The 17,006-nt window shown below is 47.8% G+C and overlaps 1 protein-coding gene across 1 annotated transcript in view; it reads left to right on the top strand.

The window, feature by feature from the left end:
- The first annotated feature begins 2,980 nt into the window (after window positions 1–2,980).
- Ntn1 (netrin 1) overlaps window positions 2,981–17,006 on the top strand; it is a 176,225-nt gene continuing 162,199 nt past the window's right edge. Inside the window, exons 1-2 of the mRNA XM_048365222.1 lie at window positions 2,981–3,134; window positions 3,549–4,636. Of these exons, the coding sequence (XP_048221179.1) occupies window positions 3,619–4,636 (1,018 nt within the window). The 5' untranslated portion in view covers window positions 2,981–3,134; window positions 3,549–3,618. The remainder of the gene's footprint in view (window positions 3,135–3,548; window positions 4,637–17,006) is intronic.

Raw genomic sequence — 17,006 nt, 5'->3', positions numbered from 1 at the left:
TTAACGTTTTTCTATTGTTAGCATAAAGGCGATGGGGTGACAGTTACATAAATTAGGTAAGAGTACATTTCTTTTTGGACAATGTCACCCCTTCCCTGGCCTCATAGAATACTTTTTAAAAAGTAAATATGTTAACACCAAAGGAAAAAAATAATAAAAAGTAAATATGAAATTATACTGTGTGTTTTTCCAATTTTCTGTTTTTGTTTTATATGACATGAATGTCTATGTAATTGACATGTTCTTTAAATAATCCAAAATTTCTGTATTGTTCCAAGAATTTAATATGGGTAGCTCATATGTGTATATCCCTTGTGTGCCTGGCTTTCTGTATATTTACACAGGCATATATGTGAAAGTATATTTAAGTATATACTGTGTATGTGTTATAAACTGTAATAGTCTTGGTCTACTTCCTGGGTTCTCACAACCGTATGACTTACTCCTGTCTTACAGATGAGGAAGCTGGAACATGAAAAGATACAAAGGCTTTTTGGCAGGTCACACAATGGAGGCAGCATTTGAACCCAAGCACTCTGTCTCTAAAAATGTGTCCTCCTAAGTGCTGTTCTGCCTTTCAGTATACAGTTGGGATTTTGCAGTCCACAATGGTTAAACATTTATTTCCTTCCACTTCACTTTTAATGTATGTTATTTTGCCATATTTTAAGTACCCTTGTAAGTCACCTGAAAGCCTTTCTGCCACGAGGCAAGGCATAAACAAATAGAGCAAGGAGTGGTAACCTGCACTGGCAGGCAAAGCTGAAGGACTCCCCAGGGAGAGGCTGCGGGTCCAGGCTGTCCTACAGTGAAATGGATTTATGTCCTTGGCTGTGGTGAGCTCCCCTACCTGGAAGAGCTGGCTTGGGTGGCCCCCTCTTGCTCTTAGGGATGCTGGGGAAGGCCTTCTTCCATGAAGACTGGGGCTGGGCTAGACCAGCCCTAAAGCATTTGTTAGGTTCTCAGGGCTTATGAAAATGCCAGCAAGACAGAATGAGCCCTTTAATGGGGCTCATGCAGGGGGCAAAAGGCAACCTCATGGGCCAGAACCAGGACTATTTCTGTAGGTCAAGTAACTAGACCCACCCTAGTCTGTTACTTGACTGCACGTTGCAAGTGACAAGACAAGTGAAATTGGGTTCCAAACTCAGCTAAGTAGGTTCCCCCTTGTATGGCTAAATTTGTATGGCTGCTGTAGCAGGATGGCCTTAAAGAATACTTTCCCTGTCCTTAGTCCTTTTGTTAAGGTGACCAAGAATGAGTACAGGAATAACTAGATGGTGCTAAGGATGGGCTATGAGACCACATAATGGAGGTGGTAGGTTTATCCATTCGACAAATGTGATGCAGGGAAGGAGACATCCCTCCCTCTCTCCCTTCCTCCCTTTCTTGTGCCAGTCCTGGGGCTTGAACTCAGGGCCTGGGTATCTCCTTGAGCTTTTGTGCTCAAGGCTAGCCTTCTACCACAGTTCCACTTCTGGCTCTTTTTTTTGGGGGTGGTGGTGGTAGTTAATTGTAGATAGTAGTTTTACAAACTTTCCTGCCCAGGGTGGCTTTTAACCTACATCCTCAGCTCTAAGCCTCCTGAGTAGCTAGGATTACAGGCGTGAGCCACTGGGGTACCTAAGTTTCTTCCTTTTGAGGGGGCTCTCAACATAGTGCCTTAAGGTGGCCTTGAACTTCTGGGCTCAAGCCATCCTCCTACTTCAGACTAATGAGTAGCTGAGCCTATAGGATCTGCCACTGCACTAGGCTAGGAGCCCAGGTTTCTATGCCTGGACTTGACCTTTATCAGCTGGGAGATCACCGGTAAGTTTCTTCATGCTCATGAGATCTGAGCATCGGCATCTGTGAAATGGGGTCACTTATTTCTTTGAAAAAGTGTTTGGGGAGGGTTCGTTGAGATGCCCGGAGATCAGGTAGCACCCACAGAAACAAGCAAGGAAGCACCCACAAGCCGGCTTTAGGAGATCTGGTAGGACTGGGCTGCTTCTACGTCTGAGGCTTGGCAGACGAGTCTGCGAGTGGCATTGGCCAAGATCCAGGTGCTGCCCTGCTTTTTTGCCCGTTCAGCCTCCTGCCCTCCACAGCTCTGGCACCAAAGAACGGTGTTCGGGACAGACAGGCCCTGGGCACAATCGATAACTATTCGAGCGGGAACGGAGCCGGCAGAGATCCCACCCTTCTTCCCTTCCTCACAACCGGGGGTGGTGTGCCCACAGGGCATGGTCCTGTGCGGGTGCCACCCGGATTACCAGACGGGGCTGGAGGAAAAAGCGACCTCGGTGCGGCAAAGAAAACAAAACACAGATGTGTTTAGCTGGGACTAGGGGAAGGGGGGAGGGAGGCACTCCTCCCCCTCTCGCGCGCGGGGGCGGCGGGGCCGTGCGGGGGGCCCTGGGCGGCCGGGCGACCTCGGGCCTGTTCCCCTTCCCCACCGCGGGGTGCGCGCGGGCCCTGCCCCCTCTCCGGGGTTTCCCCGGGCGTTCTTCTTCGCTTTGTCTTTGTCTCTGGCCCTTTCTCCGGCTCCCGGGTTCCTATCCGCCCGCGCTCGTTCTCCCTCTGCTTCTCCGGCCGGTTCCCTTTAACTTTCTTCTTTTACCGGGGTGAAAACTTCGCTTGCAGGCAGGCGGCTGCTCGCCCACGTTATTGGCCGGCGCCCCGCCCGGCGGCCCCGCCCCCGCGCTCCCCTCCGCCCCCCATTCCCAGCGCGAGCGGCGGCGGTGGCGGTGGTGGCGGCGGCGGCGGCGGCGGCGGCGGCGGCGGCGGCGGCGGAGCCGGAGCCCTCGGGGGCGTGCGTGCGTGTGTGAGTGCGCGCCAGCGAGCGTGAGTGTGTGTGCGCCCCGGGCGCGGGCAGGGCAGCACTCGGACCGCGGCGGGAGTCGGACGGCCGCGTCGTCACTCGTGCGCAGGAGGCGGCGGCGGCGGCCGGGGCCGGGTCTGGGGCAGCGGCAGCGGCAGCGGCGACGGCCGCGCCGGGCATGGAGCTGGCAAGCCCGCGCTGAGGCAGGACGCGCCGCTCGCAGTCTGCGAGAGCTTCTCGGGCGTCCGGCGCGCGGGCTCCCCGAGCCGAGCCGCGCTGGGCCAGGCCAAGAAAACTTTTCTTTTTTTCTCTTTTTTTGCCCTCGCTAGAGGTAAAGCCCCGAACGCGGAGTCCCCGGTGGGGAATAGCTTGAGAGACCCCAGGTTGCGGAAGGGGAGCAGGGGGCTGGGGGACCCCCAAATTTTCTGTGCTCCAGATTTGGGGTGCGGGCAGGTTGGCAGGGGACAACCAGGGGGAGAGGGCATGCCTTTCGGGCGGCCTGGAGGCGGAGGCGGCGGGGAAGCCAAGCGTTCGTCCGCTGCTCTCCGTCTGGCCGGCGGAGAAGGGGCGCGGGCGGTGCAGGCAGGCGGGCTTCGGGACTTGCGGGGGAGCGAGGCGGGTGTTCGGCCGCGGGGTGGGTGCCCGGGAAGCGTGGCGTTCGCCCGCTCCCCCACACGCCGCCCCAGCCGCCGGCTGGAGGGCGGCGGGGCGGGCTGGCTGAGCGCGGCTCCCTTTCTCTCCGCAGGCGCCGTGTGCGGCGGGCGGACCGGACTCCTCGGCGCGGCGCGGCGGGGCCGGGGCAGGCTGGACGCGGCATGATGCGCGCCGTGTGGGAGGCGCTGGCGGCGCTGGCGGCCGTGGCGTGCCTGGTGGGCGCGGTGCGCGGCGGGCCCGGGCTCAGCATGTTCGCCGGTCAGGCGGCGCAGCCCGACCCCTGCTCGGATGAGAACGGCCACCCGCGCCGCTGCATCCCGGACTTTGTCAACGCGGCCTTCGGCAAGGACGTGCGGGTGTCCAGCACCTGCGGTCGGCCCCCGGCGCGCTACTGCGTGGTGAGCGAGCGTGGCGAGGAGCGGCTGCGTTCGTGCCACCTCTGCAACGCCTCGGACCCCAAGAAGGCGCATCCGCCCGCCTTCCTCACCGACCTCAACAACCCGCACAACCTGACGTGCTGGCAGTCGGAGAACTACCTGCAGTTCCCGCACAACGTCACGCTCACGCTGTCGCTCGGCAAGAAGTTTGAGGTGACCTACGTGAGCCTGCAGTTCTGCTCGCCACGGCCCGAGTCCATGGCCATTTACAAGTCCATGGACTACGGGCGCACGTGGGTGCCCTTCCAGTTCTACTCCACGCAGTGCCGCAAGATGTACAACCGGCCGCACCGCGCGCCCATCACCAAGCAGAACGAGCAGGAGGCCGTGTGCACCGACTCTCACACCGACATGCGCCCGCTGTCGGGCGGCCTGATCGCCTTCAGCACGCTGGACGGGCGGCCCTCGGCGCACGACTTCGACAACTCGCCCGTGCTACAAGACTGGGTCACGGCCACCGACATTCGCGTGGCCTTCAGCCGCCTGCACACGTTCGGCGACGAGAACGAGGACGACTCGGAGCTGGCGCGCGACTCTTACTTCTACGCGGTGTCCGACCTGCAGGTGGGCGGACGCTGCAAATGCAACGGCCACGCGGCGCGCTGCGTGCGCGACCGGGACGACAGCCTGGTGTGCGACTGCAGGCACAACACCGCCGGCCCGGAGTGCGACCGCTGCAAGCCCTTCCACTACGACCGGCCCTGGCAGCGCGCCACGGCGCGCGAGGCCAACGAGTGCGTGGGTGAGTGGGGCGCCGCGGCGCCGCGGGCGAGGGGTGGGGACACGGGAGGCTCCCTTCGGGCCTCGCCGGTGGCGGAGACGTCGCTGGAAGCCCGGGGGAGAACCCTGAGAGCGGTCACTCGCTCGCCGCGCCGGAGTTGTGCACGCCTGGGTGTGCGCCTCCCTCCGTCCCCCGCGTGCCCTCTGCGGAGCCCGGTTGCGGCTGGAGAAATGCTGCAGGGCTGGAGGGAAGGTGGTTCAGGGATAATTTGGCAACAGGTTCCTTTAATCCTGGATCCAAACGGAAACAGATTCATTGCCTTCCTCTCAGCTTGGCTAGTCCTGGGGATTCACCTACGCCCCGCCACCCTTTTCCTAGGGCCGCAACTGGGCCCGCGGTTGGAGATCCACGTTGGGGACTCTGAGCCTGTCCCAGGGAAGTTCCAGCGTCCCCATACTAATCCCTTGAGAGACGGCAGGGAACTCTGCAGTTTGGAGCCACCTTGGTACCCGACGAAAAACTTCACTCTATTTGTCTTTTTTTCTTTTAAATTTCCTTCTCATTTGAACAGCGTGTTTGTGTTAGCAAAAGGAGAGTGATGAGATTTTAATTAATTACTATCTACAGATTACAAAGAAGGGCTCAGTAACTATTTTAAACTAATTCAATCCTGGTCTAAAAAAAAGTATACCAGATTTTTTAAAAAGGTAGCTTCAGGGTTTTATGAAGTTGAACAGTTTTGAATTAACTAAGGCCCCAGTGTCTCGATTTTAATGGAGTTTTCAATTCCTGAAAGAGAAATCTGACAAAACCAGGCACCAGTGAATATGCCTGGGTCAGAAAGGAGACAAAAAAAGAAAGAGGATGTTCTGTTTCTGAGTGTACAAGTTAGTTGGTGCAGAGGAATGAGAGATACCCTTTTCAGTATAAGATGTAAAATTTGAAATCCTACAGTATTGTAATAAACCATATAGACAGTAAATGCACCATTTGGCGTGCATCTTTTGTGGACATAGACTTTTTTCTTTCCCCTCCCCCCAAACAGTCAGTGTTAGTATCTTCAATTGCTTCACCCTCTGAGACACATTGCAAAGTTTGCTGGTCCCCACAAACACACGTTTTGAAGTCTGGTTCTGATTAATTGTGTCACGTTGTTGTCGAATAGTTTGTGCCTCAAGACTGTGGATGCAGACTTTGGAGCAAGCGAATGGAAAACATGTCTTGGAGGGTCAGTCAGTAGAGAGGCCCAGGCTGGCGTCCTTGTCCACAGATGCCTGCTCCTCTGGTTGCATGACTGAGCCTCCATTTTCGCACTCATGCCTGGCTTCTGCAGACATAATTGTACATCCTTTTTTCAAAAGACAGAACTAGTCTCCCGTGTGAGGAGACATTTCAGCATTCTACAGAGAAAAGTTACACCCAGACTTAGTGGTCTTGGAGAATAAATTTCCTTTGATCTGTTCAATTCCCTGAGAATTGTTGGTTTTTCCCATCTCTTCTCTCCCTTTCCTCTTTTCTTCGCTTCCTTTTGTGCGTAAAAACCCTTTATTGACATTTGAAGGGCTTCCCAGGGTTTTGCTATCAGTTTTAGTTTGTATATGCATAGCAAAGATGACTTTGTATGCTCTCCAGCGGGGCTTAATTGGACAAATGGGAGTGAATACATTGAAGGGGGGACAGTTAGATGTGGTAAAATGTTACTGGCTTGAAGATTTCTCCTAGAGTTGGTATTGTTCTGATTCACCGCCCACCCACCTCTCTCTGTCACTTGGGATGTGAAGATGTAAGCTCCATTTCTTATAATAATGGCATTATCCTTAAAATAATCTCTGTAGTTTAGGATTTTTGTCTTTCCACCAAAGCTATGCACAAATTGGATTGGCTTTTTTTTTTTTTTGGCCCAGTTGAGCAATCAACATATTAACTAATGTAATTAGCCAGAAGTTTTTGTTCAAAAAGTTAATTAAGCCTAATAAGTACATAATCTACATGACAAATGATCGGCTAACAATATTTTTTCTGTTTTTTTTTAACTGAAGTTATTTTAATTCTCAGTTAAGATATCTTTAAATCTTGCCAATTATTCAGTCATTTCATAAAAGCAAAGCCAATTCAAATCTGTTAAGGTTATTTATAGTTTCCTTTTTGAATAGATGTTCTGATACCTTGTAGATATAGCTGGGAACATCAGATTGAAGTTCCCATAAAGTCTTAATTGAAGTCTTAGTGATTTTTCCATGGTTCTGTAAGAGAGAAAGCCAGCAAGGAGCATTTAGGAATGATTTACAATGAAAGGTCGAGCTTTTTATGAAAAGGCCCAGTAGTGAAGATATGTGAATGAATTAGTGTTTGACCGGTGTTCTGAGATACTGAAGGGCACTGAGCAAGGAAAAAGCATTAATAAATTCTTCAGACACTACTTTTGTCTATCAGCAACTCAAGATTTTTCCACCAAACGTAATCCCATCTTGCGAATTTTGCACCGTTGACACATAAGTCAAGCTGCCCTGACGGCTTACTACTCAGGCTGATCACTGTGGGTTTTTCTTTTTCTTTCTTTCTTTTTTTTTTCCAAAAATCAATCTTGATAAAAAATGAGGCATTGTCATGGTGGCATTCTGATTTTGCCTTTTAAAAATAATCAGACATAATTTACAAAAGACTTAAATGGCTAACTTCCCTAGGCTAGCCCCTACCTGCCCCTAGTCCCCCAACCTAAAAGCTTAAAATGTTGATGTTATTTGGCTGGAAATAATTCTCCATAGGTCTGAGGTATTTACAGATTACCAAGACATGCACATCTTACTTGCTTTCATGGGTCTAGTTTTCTTACTCTTTTTCTACAGAATAAACATGAGGCATTGAAAAGTTCAGCTTTATTTTAAATGCACTTTTTGATTTCTTCTGGGGGAAAAAAAAACAACCAACCCTTGAAACAATCTGAAAGACAGGACTATGTATAACGTTACAGCCTCGACAGTTCTCAGTGGAATAACTAAATACTTTCTTCCGCCCACATGTATCAGCAGTGTTCACATGCTTCCATACACATGTGCATTTACATTCACTGTGTTAAGGAGCACCCATGCATGGTGCGGAGGGGGTGTACGTTTAAGGGGAAAATGCATGAACAGTTTTAAACCACCTGGGTTACTGGGCCCTCCCACCCCTTTTCTTTCTTTCTTTCTTTTTTTTTTTTTCTAAAAAGAGCATCTGAAGACCATATTGTATTTCATAAATTATTGACATCAGTTTTAATCAGTGTCCCCCTGACGTTGGAATTGTGGTAGTGTTTAGTGCCTGACGAAGTATGCTGTTTCATCTTACTGTGGGGATGTCAGCCTGAGCCCTTGCCTGGTTTGTGACAGGTTGAGCTTATGAAAACTCGTTTTGCGACTCTATGGCTTTGCATTGCCCAGCTGTAACCCAAAACTCATACAAAAGATGCCTCTGCAAGATGAGCACCGTGCTGAGCTGGCCTCCTATGGTCATGGGTACCTGCAACATAATGCTCATAATTGTTTAAACATGGCTTTGAGAAGGGTGGGAGGGGTCTGTCTAAATACTCAGGTGTTTGGCCTCACACTCATGCCTGGCAAGTGAGGGAAGTTATATTAGAGGTGTAGCCCTGAGAAATCCAATGCCCCACTAAAGAACCTCACAAAATCAAAAGGCTAAAATTGTTTGCTGCCTTGTCCAGAGCCTGGCACAAAGTTGTGGATGAGTATATGTTTTTAATAGTCATAGTAATTATTATAATTACTATCATTATGCTGATTAACCCTTGAGGGCTTATTCTTTGCCAAGCACTTACATTAATTTAGTTATTTAATCATTGTGAGTATGCTAATAAGAGACACTATTATTGCTCTTATTTCAGAGATGAAGAAACCATGGCCTAGAGACATTACATGGTTTACCCAAAGACATAGCTAGTAGGTGGTGAAGCTGGGAAGTCACTCTCTTGTTCACGCTTCATTTTGTTGCAGCTGCTCTGCTACCTCTCTGTAGAATGGATGGAGAAATGATGTGTGGATCATTGAGTCAATGAATGAATGAATGACTGTTATTCACTCAGGTACAGGGACAAGCTGGGACAATTTATCAGGTCCTGCTGAGATTGGAGGTGGTTTCTAAAGTATGCCGCATTCTGTTATATCGGATTACTGTTATGTTACTTTCATGCTTTCCTCTCTCTCTCAGCTAGTGTGCTGGTGGGAGGCCGGAGGTACCTGTAAATGAAACAAGCTTCAATATGGTGGTAGGTTCCCAACATCAGCATATGTTATGATGGGTTAGTCTTTTCTTGTTTCAGTACTGGGGGAGAAACCAAGGGAGTCTTGAATTCTCCGAAAGCACTCTTACCACTGAGTTACTTCTGCAGACCTTAACATTTTATATTGAGTCAAGGTTTTTCTAAATTCCCCCAGGCTGGACTTAACTTAGTGTTCCAAGTAGTTGGCATTATAGGTATGTGCTACCATGTGCACAGATAATCAAGTCTTGATTTCAGGGCCAGTGGTAGTTCTTGAAAGTAGTGAGACAATGCTGGCAATCAGAAAATCCTCTTTTAAAAAGCTCTCTCTTCTCACCCTAGTGCTCACTGTCCTGCTGTTTTTGCCAGAATATATTGAAAAAATAAAATCCAAGAAACGGCATAAGAATGTTATCACTATGGAGAGGAAAATGAATGTCGGGCTCTAGGCATGACACTGCTTAGGTGCATCTTCGCACAGGATGTCATGAATCTCCGCTGGCAGCCAGAGGGAGGCTGTCTGCTGGGGTACTCATTAGCACTTGAGTGACTAGAAATCTCCCGGCAAGGAGTCTGCTCCTACCTCTACCCAAGAGAAGGGAGGCAAATTTGTCAGGTCAAGTCTTCTGGGACGGGTGGGTCTGTACATTGCAGGATCTGCCAAGTAAGCTCTCCTTCAGTCCTGCCCAGGCTCCTCTCTGACCTCCTCTTTCTCCTCCTCCTGGAGAAAAATGAGATCCTCGGAAAAATATTTGAGACTTTATGTCCAGAGTAAATATTGGAAAGGCACCGGGTTGCAATTCAGATGTTCCCTGGAAGGAATCCCTTCATTTTCTGCTCACAGCTGGTATCGATATTTCCTCCTTGAGATGAGTTGTGCTTTTCATTAAGTAAATTTTTTTGTCTTGGGATTAAACCAACATTGTATTCTTAATAGACTTTTATGTTTACACTTCAAAAGTCCACTGGGTTGTTCTTGTGTTATCTTGATGGCTTCTACCATGTCTGCTATGCACACTGGCTTCACCAAAATAAATGGCTCTCTAGGGAACTAGATTATAAAGCCACCTTATCTGTGGATGAACAAGTACAGATACTTGTGAGCCAGTATTCCCCCCCCCCTTCCTTTTAGAAGTGATAATCATGCCTTGGGTTTCTGTAGTGCCTTTCATTAGAGGGAGATGGGAGGTCTCTGAGGGCTTTTGAAATGCTCAGGATGTAAGCGTAATAGTGGAGCGTGGTATGCAGCATTCTACCTGTGGTCTGGAAGCCCCTGTGGTCTCCACAGCCTCAGAAGGTGTGGTGTGTTGGTCTGGGTGGCCGAGGACTGCAGAGTTGAGAATGTCAGTCACAGGTGGTTGTCAGGTTGCATCCCAAAGACAGACCACAAAGCCCTATGGAGCACTGAGCATTGTCAGAAGTGCTTTCTATGTGCTTTGTTCAATTAATCAGATTGCTACCAGGAACAGAAGCTTTTCAAAAACAGATGTTTCTGCCACCGAATGGCAGTTTGTGTGCGCACAAGACAAAGTGTGGACATATCTGTAGGGCAGATTGGAAATAGCCAGGGGCATCAGCAACATTTGTTTTAAAGGCCGATCACATGAAAGCTGTGGCTCAAGATAAGTGACTTTGAGGGGTTCTGGATGGTGCTTGAGTAAGTGAGCCTCAGAGCTGTCTACTGCCAGGAGGTTTGTCTGGTGGCATGTGCTGAGCTCAGTGTTGCATCCCTGTGTCCTTACTCTAAAAGGGGCATCTCTATTGTGAGCTCAGACCTACATTTTAATTTTCCTTTAATGAATTAGGTGCTTTGTGTGAATCCTTCCACCCCCCATGAACAAAACCAGAGACCCATTCCTAGCGCTAAGTTCTTATCTGCAGTAATACTGGGCCCTTCTTGGATGTGGGCTCAGGAAGTGTGCTTGTGTTCCTTTGTGCTGGTCCTACCTCCTGATGGAAAGAGTAGGGGCTATGGCTACGGAATTGATGAGATGTGGAATGTCTCAGCTAAGTCTTTTTCTCCCAATGTTTAATCCCTTTCCCCATGATTCCTTCATGATTGATATTTCTTCCCATGGCAGCTGTTGGCCCTCAACAGTTCGAGATGTCATCTGAGGGGACCAGGTGTATTGGAGGTTCAGGAGTACTGCCAAGGAATGCCAATGTGTACTCTGCCTTGGCCTAAGTCAGAATCATTACAAGGATCCCTGGGGGCTGCCTGCTGTTGGGATTCGAACACTGCCTACAGTTGGGTTGAAATTGAAATCATGTTACAGCACACTTACACATGTAACAACTGAGGAGAGTTGTAGAGTAGAGGAGACTTTCAGGATATGTAAAAGGGTGAATTTTCTAGGCTAGTACATTTGTTGGCTGTGAATCTTACATACAAAGCCGCAAGTAACATACCACACACTCTAACATAGCTGGTGCCTGGCTGGAAGAAGGCACTTGGAAGGCTGTCTCCCTGGAGGATGCAGGGAGGTCTCAGCTCCTTGTTCATGTGGTCACGTTTTAGTGTGGGGGCCTATCCATGCCTCCTCTTGGCTGATACTGTCACTGGATTTTCTAAATTTTTCCCTTGGGTCCTTTTTTTGCTTATAGATAAGAGAAGTTATTGGTTGTTATGTCCAATTTTCACACATTCCAGAGGTTCCACACATAAGTTAGACAATCTGTAGGACCACAGGGATTTTCTTAAAGGAGCAGCTTTTGAATAACTGAGTCTTAAATAAGGAAACAGGCTGGATCCTTTGGTTCCTTCAGGGCTTGTGTGTTGTGCTACATTCCATATGTGAAGTCTTACAGTGATGGTTACTTCCTGCTGGGTCTGTCACCAGTGACAGGCTTCTGATTTCCTCTGTTCCTGCTTGGAGTGGCTATGGTGAGTACAGTCATTTCTCTCTTACCTACAGGGAATCTGTTCCAGGATCCCCAGTGGATGTCTGAATTTTGATAGTACTGAACTGTCTATATATACTGTGATGGTGTTTTTGTGTTGTTGTTTTTTTTTTGCCAGTTGTGAGGCTTGAACTTAGGGCCTGGGCACTGTCCCTGAGCTTTTTCCGCTCAAGGCTAGTGCTCTCCCATTTTAAGTTACAGGTCCAGTTCCAGTTTTCTGGTGTTTAATTGGAGATAAGAGTCTCACAAATTTTCCTGCATAGGCTGGCTTCCAAATATGGTCCTCACATCTTCGCCTCCTGAGTAGCTAGGAATGCAGGCATGAGCCACCAACACCTGGCTATCCTGTGTTTTATTAAATCCAAAACACACCTACCATAAAGATCAATTTATAAGTTAGGTATTGTAAGAAACTAAGCCAGGTAACAGTGATTCACAGCTGTAATCCTAGCTACCCAAGAGGCTGAGATTTGAGGATTATAGTTTGAAGCTAGTATGGGCAGAAAAGTCCACATAGGACTCCATCTCCCAAATAACCAGCAAAAAGGTAGGTTAGAGGCATGTCTATGTCTTAAATGGCAGAAAAGAAGGAAGCAAGTCAAGCAAACATAAGAACATGAGTTCAAACCTGGAACTGCAAAAAAAAAAAAAAAAAAAAAAAAAAAAAGGAAATTAAAAATATAATGGGGGACTGGGAATATGGCCTAGTGGCAAGAGTGCTTGCCTCGCATACATGAAGCCCTGGGTTCAGTTCCCCAGTACCACATATATAGAAAATGGCCGGAAGTAGCACTGTGGCTCAAGTGGCAGAGTACTTGAGCAAAAAGAAGCCAGGACACTGCTCAGGTCTTGAGTCCAAGGCCCAGGACTGGCAAAATAAATAAATAAATAAATAAAATACATATATGTATATAATGGGATAATTTATAACAATATACCATAATAGCAGTCCCAAAATATTATACTATGGGTTTTAGTGTGTAAGTTTTTTCACTTCAAGGAAGCATTTTATGGTTGTGTGTGCATGTGCCAGTACCAGAGCTTGAATTCAGGTGTGTGTGTGCGAGTGCATGCCTGTGCCAGCACCAGAGCTTGAACTCAGGCTTCATGCCCTTACTCAGCTTTTTCTGCTCAGCTAGCTCAGCTACCTGACTCATACCTCCTCTTTTGCTCTTTCTGAATCTCTAGCATCACTTCTATTGCACTTGAGAGTTCCCCCGCCCAACTTTTTCTTTAGTACCAGTCCTAGGGCTTGAACTCAGGGCCTGGGTGCTGTCCCTTAGCTTTTTTCTTCTTCTAAAATTTGGTGCTCTATCTCTAAAATTTGGTGCTCCACTTCTGGCTTTTTGGTGGTTAATTGGAGCTTCCTGGATTTTTCTGTTTGGACTGGTTTTGATTCTCGATTCTCAGATCTCAGCCTTCTGAGTAGCTAGGATTATAGGTGTAAGTTACGGCTACCCAGCATTTGAAGCCATTATTAATTAAAATTAGGGTAACTTCAACATAAGTACTGTGATATTGCCTCAGTTGACCTAATAATACATGGCTACTGGTATCTAACAAGCAGATAGCTTATGCAGCACGGGTACACTAGAGATGGGCATGATTCATGCCCTCCCTAGGCAGGATGGAGCAGGACACTTTGAGGTTTTATTATGGCACCCAGTTTAAAACTAAGAATTGTGAATTTCCATGCAATATTTTTGGGCTGTGATTGACTGTGGGTAACTGAAATCTCAGAAAGCAAAACCTTGGATAAGGGGGAACTACTGTATCTAGCAAATACGTCACTACTCCCTTATTCTGGGCCCAGGTCAGACATTGCTAATTAACCATAGCACGCTTTCCTCCTATGTCCAGAAATGATCTTATGGTACTGGAATCCTTTCCAATTTAATTCCTTAGGCAGCTATTACTCCTTAGGCAGAATTAGCCCTTTTTGGTCTTTGCATACCTTTTCTTATTCCTAGCCCCTCAGCCTGCAGACAAAGAAGTACCTTGTAAATGGACTTTCCTAGAGCATTTGCCACTCTGGTGGTGCCTCTCTGTGTTAGTTCTGTGGACATCCAGATGTTTAAAGTGGATGCCCTTTCTTCAGGAGAATCTGGAAACTGAACACAAAAAGGGGAATAAATACTTTGCACTTATACTGTGTCACACATACATGCCAACAGGCTCAGAATGAGTGATTCTGTACACTGTCCAGGGCACAGGGTGTGAAGTTTGTGGTCTAAGGGTCTTGTGAGGGAGTAGATTTCAGGTTTGGCTAAAGTCTTGGCATTTGGTTCCCGTCATACTTCTCTCCTGAATCTGTTCTGTTGTAGTGTTTTTGCTTTCCACCATGCCAAGAACTTAAGAAAGCATGCTTCCCTGGAAAATGTGGTTTTCCCAGAGCCCAGCTCCAAGGTTCCCAGGCAGGTGCTCCCTTGCTGCCTTGGATTTGAATCTGACACTCCCAGCCTATGTCAGGCCCTGATACTTCACGAGTGCCTTCACCTGAAGTTGTTCCTTGATTCTGCACCACCTCTCTGTGTGTGGAATCGAGGGACAAGGAGTCTTCAGAAGCCACAGCCCACAGTGCTCTGCTTACATTTGGGGCTGTAAAGAAAGCACCAAACAATAACAGTTCCAAACCCAGCATGAGAAAGGAAACACATTGTGTTTACAGATATAGAATTTGGCATCTGGGACATGAAAGTGTGTCGGGCTTGGGCGGCCCCCGTGCAGGGCTGTTGGATACCAGCCCCTGCTTTCAGCCCTGTGGGCCAACTTGTTTTCCTCTCCCCGAAGCCAGACCTCAGAGGTGGGCAGGCTGATCCCAGCCAACTCTTTCTTCCCAGACCCGGCCCTGTCTCTCTGCATGGCTCAGACCTGGAGAGAGTTCACGGTTAGAAAGTGCTTGGCTTCTGAGCTGCCACGAGGAAGGAAATTGCTCCTCTCTCCAGGCCACAGAAATCAATCCTCCGAAACCACGGTTTTGGACAGATTGGTCACCATGATACCCAGAAAAGCTAGGGAAGTGCAGGGCTGAGCATTCCTCTGTATTTCTCACCCCAGATTCTTGTTTGAAACCAGTGTTAAAGAATTGGTGTGTGTGTGTGTGTGTGTGTACATACATGTGTACATGCATGTGTGTGTGCCGGTACTGGTGTTTGAACTCACTCCACTCTCCTTCCACTCTCTCTTGGCTTTTTCACTCAAAGCTGACACTTTACCACTTGAGACACACTTCCACTTACAGATTTTTGCTGACTAACTGGAGATAAGAATCTGTCAGGTTTGTCTGACCAGGTTGGCTTTGAACCTTAATCCTCAGATCTTAGTCTCCTGTGTAGTTAGGATTAAAGGTGTAAGCCAGCAGCACCCAGTTTATTTCGTTTTTTTAAAGTCAAAGATGTCTACAGAAAATATGAGCCACATGTAAGTAAAAAGCAAGTTCTATTGTTCATGATCGATTGGAAGTACTCAGTTCTAAATTTACACAACACAACATTTCAGACAGTGTATCCAAAATGCTAAGATAGATTGTATTAGGGGTTCTGATGAGAGAACCCATCTCTGATTTCAGGTTCTTGGGAATAGCTCTTAGCTCCACCATGTGGAGTGTGAGCTTGGGTAAGTTGCTTAAGCTCACTGATGAGCCTTTGAAGTCCAGTGGCCTAGGGTTTCAGCTCAAGACCAATTCATTGGTACCTTGAAAAAAGGCTCAGGGAAGGGGTAAAGAAAGGAGAGCCGGAGGTGGGTCCTGATCTACACTTAGGGCAACCATTGCCATGATCTGATCTAAGTGCCTTGTAAATATCACCTCATTTAATCCCCCTTATCAGTCCTATGTGGAGCTCTATCCTTATTCACGATTCAGTTCCCTTTATGAGGTTGACTCCTTTATGTAAATAACTATAGCATAGCTAGTTTGTACAGAAGACCATACAACTTGGTTGTTGTTGTTGGTTGTGGGGCTTGAACTCAGGGCCTGGGTACTGTCCTTGAGCTCTTTTGTTCAAGGCTAGCACTCTACCAATTTGAGCCACTGCGCCACTTCCAGTTTTCTGGTGGTTAATTGGAGATGAGTCTCATGGACTTTCCTGCCTGGGGCTGGCTTTGAACCATGATTCTAAGATCTCAAGCCTCCTGAGTAGCTAGGATTATAGGTATGAGCCATCTGTTCCTGGCTCCACACAACTTCTGGATGTTCAGATTTATGATCTGTCTTAGTGTAACCAGAACCTACTTCAAGAACATAGTAGATCCCTGGAAGCTGCCCTGTACTATACTTAAGTTATCATAACCCCTGCCCAACACTCATTGGTCTGATTATTTTTGAACTTTGCATAAATCAGTTGCATTTTAGCTTCTTTCTTTTGATAACTACCTTTGGGGTACTTTCCATGTGCATTAATAATTTAGTTCTCTTTGCTGTCTAGAGTTGTATGACACGACCATATTACAGTGTGTTACAGTGTATTAGTCCGTGCTACCTAGAAATAATGCAGCTGTGATCCATACTTTTTATTTTTTAAGATGTTCTTGCTACATAGACTCAAACTTTCTATAGCCTATGTTGGCCTTCAATTCAGAATCCTCCTTCCTCAGCTTCTTTGTGTGTTGGGATTACAGGTGTGTATCACCACACCTGGCTTATCCACATCTTTTCTTTTTTTTTCTTTTTTGGTGATACTGGGGTTGAACTCAGGTCTTCACACTTGCTAGGCAAAGTGCTCTTATTTCTGAGCCATGCCTCTAGCCCTTATTTTTTTTTGTCAGTCATGGGGCTTGAACTCAGGGCCTGGGCACCATTCCTGAGCTCTATTGCTCAAGGCTAGCACTCTACTACTTCAAGCCACAGCTCCACTTCTGGTTTTTTGGTGGTTAATTGGAGATTAAGAGTCTCATGGATTTTCTTGCTCTGGCAGGCTTAGAACCTCGATCCTCAGATCTTAGCCTCCTGAGAGGATTACAAGTTTGAGCCACCAGTGCCTGGCTCACCCTTATTTTTGTTGGTTATTTATGACATAAAGTCTTATTTTCTTTTCACAGGCACTAACTGCCTGTTAGGCTTCCTGGTACCTAGGGTAACAGGTACACACCATGTGCCTTCCTTGAGAAGAGGTCTCTCCAACTTTTCTGCCCAGACTGACCTTGAAGTGAGATCCTCCCAATCTCAGCCTCTCAAGTAGCTGGGACTACAGTTGTGAGCCACCAGTGTCCAATGGTCCACCTCTTTTTAAATTTTTT

The sequence above is a fragment of the Perognathus longimembris genome, chromosome 17, assembly GCF_023159225.1.
Source record: "Perognathus longimembris pacificus isolate PPM17 chromosome 17, ASM2315922v1, whole genome shotgun sequence".
NCBI classification, from domain to species: domain Eukaryota; kingdom Metazoa; phylum Chordata; class Mammalia; order Rodentia; family Heteromyidae; genus Perognathus; species Perognathus longimembris.
The sequence above is the reverse complement of the archived record's forward strand: the minus strand, read 5'-3'. Positions and strand labels throughout refer to the sequence as shown.